The 8,646-nt window shown below is 46.0% G+C and overlaps 1 protein-coding gene across 1 annotated transcript in view; it reads left to right on the plus strand.

The window, feature by feature from the left end:
* Positions 1-4,074, plus strand: part of ARHGEF9 (Cdc42 guanine nucleotide exchange factor 9) — a 219,339-nt gene extending 215,265 nt beyond the window's left edge. The window contains exon 13 of the mRNA XM_065643046.1: positions 210-4,074. Coding sequence (XP_065499118.1) covers positions 210-391 — 182 coding nt within the window. The 3' untranslated portion in view covers positions 392-4,074. The remainder of the gene's footprint in view (positions 1-209) is intronic.
* The last annotated feature ends 4,572 nt before the right edge of the window (positions 4,075-8,646 follow it).

The raw sequence follows: 8,646 nt of genomic DNA on the forward strand, positions 1-8,646 counted from the left end.
CAACTCGTGGTGGAGTGTAGGCAGCCTCCGAGCTGCGAGTCGAGGCAGCTGCTGTGTTGCTCCGTAGATTTGCCGTCTGTAGCACGTCTCCCTGTCCTTGGGGACCCTGGTTATTAAGTGATAAGAAGCGATAGCATGACGAAGAAAGACTATTGACCCAATTGCACTTTGACTGATCTGTTTCTTTTTCCCCCCAATCATCGATGCAGGTGTGAGCTACTCCAAGTCGGTTCCTCCAGCCTACCCACCACCCCAGGATCCATTAAATCAGGGACAGTACATGGTGACAGATGGCATATCTCAGTCCCAGGTCTTCGAGTTCACCGAACCCAGACGCAGCCAGGCACCATTCTGGCAAAACTTCAGCAGGTTAACACCATTCAAAAAATAATACCTAGAGAGATGGAGAATTTTAACTTAAAAGAACTAAAATTTAAAAAATAAAAATAAATAAAATTATATTTATAGATGGACCTTTTTTCGGAGAAGCACTGTTGCAACTAAATATATATACATATATATATACACACATTTTAAAAATAATAATATATATACATATATGTATATATATAGAAGGACCAAAAACTTTTTTTTGTTGTTTTTGGGAAGCAATCTGCTACTAGATACTAGGAAGCACCAATGATTTCTAACCATGTGACCTATTTTATTTTACTCCATTGGTCGGACATCTTTATTTTTTTCATTTGTCTTTTTTTCCTTCTTCATTTTCATTCAAGTCGTCACTGGCATCCCAGAATGCTTTCTCGCTTGTGTGAATTCGTCATCGAAGTTCCTCATGGACTGCATTGGTGTATATTTTATTTGATTTTATTTATGGGGGGGGTTGTTTGGTTTTTGGAGTGCCGGGAGATCTCTGCTCCCTGTCCCTCCCTCTCCGTCCCTTCCCTGGCTGTCCCGGAGTCACCATTTCCGTGAAGAGCATCGGCCCTGTCCCCGTCCTGCATTCTCTGGTCCAACTCGTGCCTGTCTCGATGTGCTCCCTCGTGCACCATGCTCTGCTGCGCAGTATTTCTCTGGCTTTAACTGTTTTGTTGTGAGCAGGTGAAAACAAGCAGAAAGGGGTATCAGCTATTTAGGAAGTAAGAGACGGGTTTTCCTCAGTTCATTTTTTGCATTGTTTTTAAGCACTGTCTTTTTCTCAATTCAGTGTGATTTGTTCACGCTCGGAGTAAGACTGAGAAAAGAATATCAGGGGCTTTCATTTCTTTTGCGTTTAGTTTTATTTTGGTGGGGTTACCTTTGATTTATTTTCTTTTCTAAGCTGAGACACGACTCTGAAAAGCCCACTCCTATCTTTGTTTTTCTCACGCAAAGATAGAAGCTTAAAAACCGATGGCTTCACGCCCTCCATCCCAGCTAGAGGAAAATTGGCTATTAGGCTCCAACAAATGGCCAGTTTTCTGTCTTCAGGAACTAAGGTCCCATCCTGTTGGCCACACTCACGCCTGCACAGTTAATGAACCGCTAATTGCTATTTAGAGGAGCAGCGTGCCCAAAAGTGCCCGCTGCAGGTGAATCCCCGGCCTCACGTGGGCACTGGCCCCCAGCAGAACACGAGCTGCCCGTAGGACCCGTTAGCAGAAGGATCGTTGCCTAAATAACTGGAAGTATTTACCCGCTGTTTAGTGCACCCCAGCTGCAGAGGAGTTGAGAACTGCCTTTCAGGACAGATGTGGGTGTGACCCGAGAGGTTTAGCCCTATGACCGTGATTACGTGAGCTGATCCCAACCAGTGAGCAGTTTAATCTAACCAGCAGCAGTGGTTCGGCGGAGGTGCGTCCGTGTCGGTGGGCGCCGCAGTGATCAGCCAAAGTCCCCAGGTCTCTGTCTCTCTCTTTTTCTCCCTCTGAAGATTCGTAGCTTTGTTTTCAAAGGCACTTCCTACAATTTCAGCCTTAAGTACATTCATTTGCAAACGCAAAAGCTTACGTTTAAGCTTGTAAAACAAATCACTGTGCACTAGGATGGTTTTTTTTTTTCCCTAGGGCAAATTAGACTGTTTAAACCAGATTTAGAAGATGAATTTAAAAACTTTGCAGAGCTATTCTGCAAGCTCCTTTGAAAATGTGGGATGAAGTGATTGATCATGGTATATATCATTTTCTTTTGAATCTGATGCACCACATAAGCACCCCAGGCCAACTAGAGTGGAGATCTTTTTTTTTTTCCTTCCCCAAGAAACACAAGAGAATGGGAAGAGCAGAGTGTGATTTCAGGATTTCCACGGAGCCTATTTTATTTCAGAGCATATTACAAGGCAGCGACTGTATTTTTTATTTAAGTACAAAAATAATCTCGGCACTTTTTAGTATTCTAGAAACTGTCAATAACCAGCAAATCCAGATTAGAGTTTTGGAGAGGAAGAGTGGCCCCTCTGTGCCAGGCAGCAGTGAAACACCAGGAATCCCAAACAGGAGGCAACCCAATTTTCTATCAGAACTTATTTTTATGCTCTTTTGTATCTTTGCATTTTTATGGTCGGATTTTAATATGGAATATGTAGCAAATATTATCTTGTTTCTTTAAAGAAGTGAATGAGATGGGTTCTCAGAAGTTAACTGAAATGTTTTACTCTTTCTGAATGGCTGGAGAGAGGCAGAGAGAGAGAGAGAGAGAGATTAGAAACTGTTGTCAACATGATGAAAATTTTGCTCTTTTTCTTTGCCTTTTTAATTGCTTAGGGGAAAAAAAAAGTAACAAGCCATTAGTTAAGCCTGTTCATTTACTGTTTTGTGCCTCAGAGAGTGAGAATGAGACATCCATAATTTTTATGAGAAGATGCTTCCTAAATATTCAGCACTAGGAAAAAAAGAAACACCACCGCCACACCATTATTTGCATCATAAATCAAGACTCTATGATCTGACAAGGCCACTTGTTGGACTCGCAGCTTCTTTCTTAACCGGGAAGCCAAACCAAACTAGCGTTGCGAGCGCTCGCCGAAGCCGGCGGCCGGCAAAGCAGATGCAGGCGTTTGTTCCAGAGGGAAGAGGGGCTTGGCCCTCAGGCATGGCATTCAAGAAAGCTCTTCCCCTCCATAAATTGCCGAGGTGCTGCAAGAGATGGAGCATTGTCACAGAGAAGAACCAGCACCGGGTCCCAGTTTCCCGGCAGGGAGCGGGGTTGGGCTCCCTCGGGGGCTGAAGGCGCTGGGAGCAGCGCAGATGCAGATTTGGGGTGATTCTGACAGAGCATCTGATACAGACTTTCCATTTCACTGCCAGACAGGAGGAACCCACTTACCATTCCATATGCAGAAACAAGAGAGTTGTAACAAACTTAAATGTTTACGGTATTTCTCTGGCTGAACCTATATATATATATATATATATATAAAAAATAAAACCACCCTCTTCCCTAGGTAAATGACATGCATTACCCCCTTGACCTAGACACTAGAACAGAGGATCTAAAGTCAAGACTTTTGCCTCCCCACCTTCTCCAAAAAGCTCAAACAAGAACCAACCTAGGTGCATCTTAACAGTTGTAAATAGAAAATATTACATAGAGAAATATATTTGAAATTTGTTTCAGTTTCAGGATGGTCACTGGCCATCCATTGCAATGTTATTGATAGTACACTGTGGTGCTTTGGGTTTCTGGTTTTGTTCTCTTTATGCTCTGTCATCTTTTCATTGCAGCTACATTTCAGGGAACATGTATATTTAGTAGCTATTGTAAGTTCTGCATGGCATCACCGAGCTTATTTTTTCCTTAAGAAGAAAAGAGTCTGTAGGAGTTTAAAGGCACTATGACGACAGGGACTTGTAGCAGAGAATTAAAAAAAAAAAAAAAAAAAGTTTTTAAAATTCTAGTTTGAAGCCAAATACTGATATTTTAGTGCTTTTAGGGTTTTAACAGTAAGAGAAAAAAAAAAGAAAAAAAAAAAAGAAAAAAGATTTTGGTAACCCAGCTGATCCGCACTTGCCAGTTTTATTATTTTGTTTATATTGAACTGTTTGACCCTGTCAAACAAGTGTCAAAGTTGTGTGTATAAAACAAAAACAAAAGTGTTTAAAAAGTGTTGTAAAGACACTGAGCCTTATGAAAATATTTATGGAATTAAATAAAAAGAAGTGAAAAGGCATCTGAAGGCATTTTAAATCATTTTCCTCAGAGCGGTCTCACTCTTTTCCCAAAGGCTGAGCACAAATCACTGGGGTGGGGCTCCCGCCTGTCAGCAAAACAGACACTAAGACATTCGTGTGTAACCAAAAAATAGGGTTGTTCTGGAAATATCCCGCCTGCCCCTTGCTTTGTGGCCTCCATCTGAACCGCGTGCTTAACGGCGGTTCGACGCTGACAAAATACCCGCCTTGCTAGTGCCGGCAGGGGCTGCTCTAAGTGGAGCTCCCATCGAGTCTTCTGCGAAACATGGTTTTAAAATGCTTTCTGTTCCTGAACTTTGCTCAGCTCCAACCCAGACTTGAAGACAGCCGAAGTCTCCCAACAGACATCTATCTAATCGCGCATAAATGGTGAGCACCGTGAGGAGCGTTTCCGAGCGCGTGGGGCAGAGCAGGGAGCGGGTTTTGGCGGGGGGAGCCCAGCTCCGCTGCGGAGGGCTGAGCACAGAGCCCAGCGGGTTTCTGCCTTGGGCTTCCCTTGGCACGGAGGGAGCAAGTGCCCACAGGGAGAAGGAAGCGGGTGCTCTACCCCTGAGGGCAAAGCGCTCGCTCCAGACCCCCGGTGGCACTTCACAGGTAAGGCAGTTGAGTGATGGATTTCTAGGCAGCCCAAAAAATACAGTTACAACCGAGAGGACGGGGGTTGTTGCATCCAGAGCCAGTAGTGGTTGGGGACGATGCCTGTTGTCACGTGGAGAAACACACGGGCACACGTAGCAAGCTGCTATAAGTAACTGCAGCCAAAAAGCTCAGTTTTCAGTAACAACACCGACTTTCTGCTCTGCTATCTGCCCTGCGGGTGCCCGCCTGGGTGAATGACGGCCGGTTTGTTGGCACGCAGACTGACCGCGTCTTCAGCCCACACATGAACCAGTCAGAAAAGGGAATTAAAAAAAAAAAAATGCACAAGCCAAGCAGCTCTGCTCTGGGAGAAAGGGAACCAGGATAGAGGCAAAGCTTGAGCACAGAGGCTGCTGCGCGGCCGGAGTCTGAGCAGGTTCAGGCGCAGGCTCACCCAGACCTTGCACATCACAGCTTCACGTCCACCCGCTGCTTCAGCAACACCCCAAGCCAAGCTTTTGGCTCTTGCTTACATTCTTGCTTGCAACGAAGATGCCGCTGGTGCCGTGCTGGGGCTCACCTGGCCGAATGATGCTGCGTCTCTTGTAGCGCAGAACCGAAGTCACTCGGATTGCCACAGCACCGTCCTCAAAATACGCTGCTGGGGAGAGCAGACCCAAAATGCAGTTACATAGAAAAGCTCCCCTTGAAGACAATTCTACCCACAATGCTGGCTTTGTAAGCCAAAAAAGTTGTTTGCCAGAATTTGGCACTCCCCGTGAGTTTGCAGATGTGAGGCGTGCGGAAGGAGGTGGTCAGGGAGAGCACAAGCCATCTGCACTGCCCAGGATGTATAAAGTAACCAAAGAAGCCCTGACAAAGAGGGAATGGGGAAGAAACCCAGTTTCCCAGTATGTGTGCTGGGAGCCAGAGCACTACCAAAGCTTCCTCATAAGCAATAAACAACCCCCATGCCCCTGCAACACGCTCCCCCCCCCGCTTGCTTTCCTGGCCAGAGAGAAGAGCACTGTAGTTGATAGTCAACTTACATATTTCATTTAGTGACAGTATTTGGTTTCGGCTTTCTGCAGCCACCCAACAAGCAGCCAGCTACTCTGAACTTCGGTTGCATAAAACAAAAACCAGAGAAACCCGGTTTTAAATTAGTTTGTCCTGCAGGGCGCTAGGTTCGTTAGGCCATATTGCTGCATAAGAGACCGATCAACCCCCTGAGGCAGCACTAGGGATAGACGTGGGCAGCTGATCGCTCAGACCTTGCTTCAGAAATTCACTGAAACACATGCCTAAGTCCACTGTTTTGCACCAAAGCTTTTATTACCTACATGTCGAAGCACAGATTTCAGTCGTCAGAATAAATGATGATCAGTAGGGAAATGACCAAAACCGAACATCGACATTGATTTTGCCTTTTCTCATGGTCTGTCACGCTGCTGCACCTGCCTGCGCAGTTCCCGAGCTGCGGCTGAGGGCACGTTGTTGTGAAAAATAGGAGAGAACGCGGTGTAGGGCTGAGCCAGGCCCCGGCTCCACTCGGGAACTGTGACAGAATGAGCAAAGCTTTCAGGCTGATATGTTTGTGACATGGCAGGAATGCTGTATGAACACCTCTGTACGTCAACGCCATCTCCGCTTCATCCATGTGTGTATACCCGTGGTATTACAGCCGAGCTTTTCTTTTTTAAGGAATCAGACTTTGAATCTGACTGACAGTGCTGGGATTACAGATCCCAATCTACCCCAAACAATAAATTTTCTTGTTATTCTGTAGCTAAGAAGCAGCACTGGGTTTACACTAAGTACGGCAGCGAGTCAGCATCCTCCAAAGCACCATCTGTGCTGAGTTAGTAAAGAACAAACTGGAATTGCGTGTTGCTGGGGTTGCAGTAGGAGTCACCGGCATTTCCGAGAGCATTTCTGAGCACTGTCCACGGAGGGTTTCACAATCCTTCGCTGCCAAGGAAGGACACTAGCTGTTTAACTGATCTCCCCAAAACTGCAGGTACAACTTGTAAAACTGTGTTTATTTGTCTGAATCTCTTACCTTTGCTATGGAAAAGAGAGTCATGGTATTTCTCCTATGCTTTTAATGTTCACATCCTTTTGTTTCCAGCTCTCTCCAGGCCAAATGTATCCTGGTGAAGGTGTGCACTTTCTCATTTCAGAACCACAGTAATTCGTTACGTCTTGCAGCTTTGACAGGGTCTCCGCTCAGCCCTTGCCACAGGCCGGGCCATGCAGCAGCAGTGGCTCACAAGTGTTTCTCTGTTCCAAGAGCCCTCCGGGGCCCATTTCCAAACCTTTGCTGTCACACACCAGCCGAAGCGTTGTCTGAGGGACACAAAGCACTTTCTTCTTTCAGTCCTGGTTACGGAGATGAGGGCTGTACACACACAGCGCGGACACACTGGCTTGCCCTGTTTGCTGTAAGCGCAGAGAGCCGTAACATCCACACCTGTACCTGCCTGGCTTTTATACCCAGTGTACAGCTGGAGGGGAACACACATTTTTGCTAGGATCTAGGTCTGTCAGAGTAAACCATGGTACTCAACTTATAAATAACCTCTATGAACTCAGGCTCCAAGAGGCGTGCCCCAGAAGTCCGTGGAAGTTAAATTCAGAAGAGTTTTGTTCTCTCTTGCATCTGGAGAAGCAGTAAGAGGATATATCTATATTCGCTTCTCTTTTTAGCTCACTTTTACAAAGCCGTGAAGCTTTTTATTCATGAAGCAAATACTCAGAGGGTGTGTACGTGTGCATTCAAGCCGTTGCAGGTTTGTAGGAAATCAGAAAGTAGGTGGCCCCTGCCCATAGCACGGTTTGCCTGGGGTGGGGATGCCAAACAAGTAACAAGCGTCATCCACACCAGCAGGGCCCGGGCTCCTCGTACCTCTACCACAGCCACTCAGAGTCACCTCAGTCACTGGTGTTTTTCCACAGAACTGTGTGAGTGACGTTAAAAGAAAGAAAAAAAATATCCCACTGCTGACTGTTTTCTGAACTGGTATAAATTGGACCTACCACAGGCTTATTACAGGTGTAACTGAAAGCAATACTTGATCCACAGGTTTAGTGCCTGGACTGATCCAGACTAGAAGTGCCTGGAAATAGTTTAGCTTGGTCAGTTAAGAGAAGTACCTCTTCCTCCTAAAGACAGTGATTTTTAAAGCAGGTTTCATACAGGCTGGGTTGATACTATACCACACTGCAGAAGTGTGAAGAGAGCAGCAGGTTTGAACAAATAAGCCATTTACAGAAGTGGATGTCGCTGCTGTTGTCGCTGGATGTTTCTCCATCCCAGGCAAGAGCTGGCCTGTCTGAGCAGAGCTCTGCTGAGCCGTATTGCCCAGGTGGTTTTAGTATCAATTTGATGCCGGCTGACCTGGACATTTGATGGCTTTTCCACCATCAGTCACTCCTGTGCAGCCCAGGCCGCAGGTTTTTTTGAGTCAAAGGTATTTTAGCACATCTTAAAGTGGAATTGCTTTTTGTGTATTCGTGCTATCACACTAGTTTTTTGGTTTCTGTTTGGAAGCTGGATAAATACAAAGAGGTGCCATATGCTGTATTTTAACTCCCCAGCAGCCAGACCAGTGCTTTTCCTGTGCCAAAAAAGAACAGCCTTCCAGCACGCTCTGCTCCCCATCTAATCCCCAGCCAGTGTCTGTGGCTGCAGGTCCTACAGAGCCCCACAGGCCCGAACCCAGCAAAGGACAAGACAGGCAAATTGCACTAATGGTGCAATTGTAAAAAAAAATTGTCACTTGCTGCCTTATCTGACCTAAGACACATCATTTGTATTTCGCAAGTTGTCTATAAGTTTGGCGGGAGCCAAGCTCTGTTGTGTGCGTGTCCCTGGCCAGCTGCAGAGAGCACTCGCACTCCCTGGGGACACCCAAGTGACACAAAAGCCTGTGGC

Source organism: Caloenas nicobarica, chromosome 12 (genome assembly GCF_036013445.1).
Source record: "Caloenas nicobarica isolate bCalNic1 chromosome 12, bCalNic1.hap1, whole genome shotgun sequence".
In the NCBI taxonomy this organism is placed as follows: Eukaryota; Metazoa; Chordata; class Aves; order Columbiformes; family Columbidae; genus Caloenas; species Caloenas nicobarica.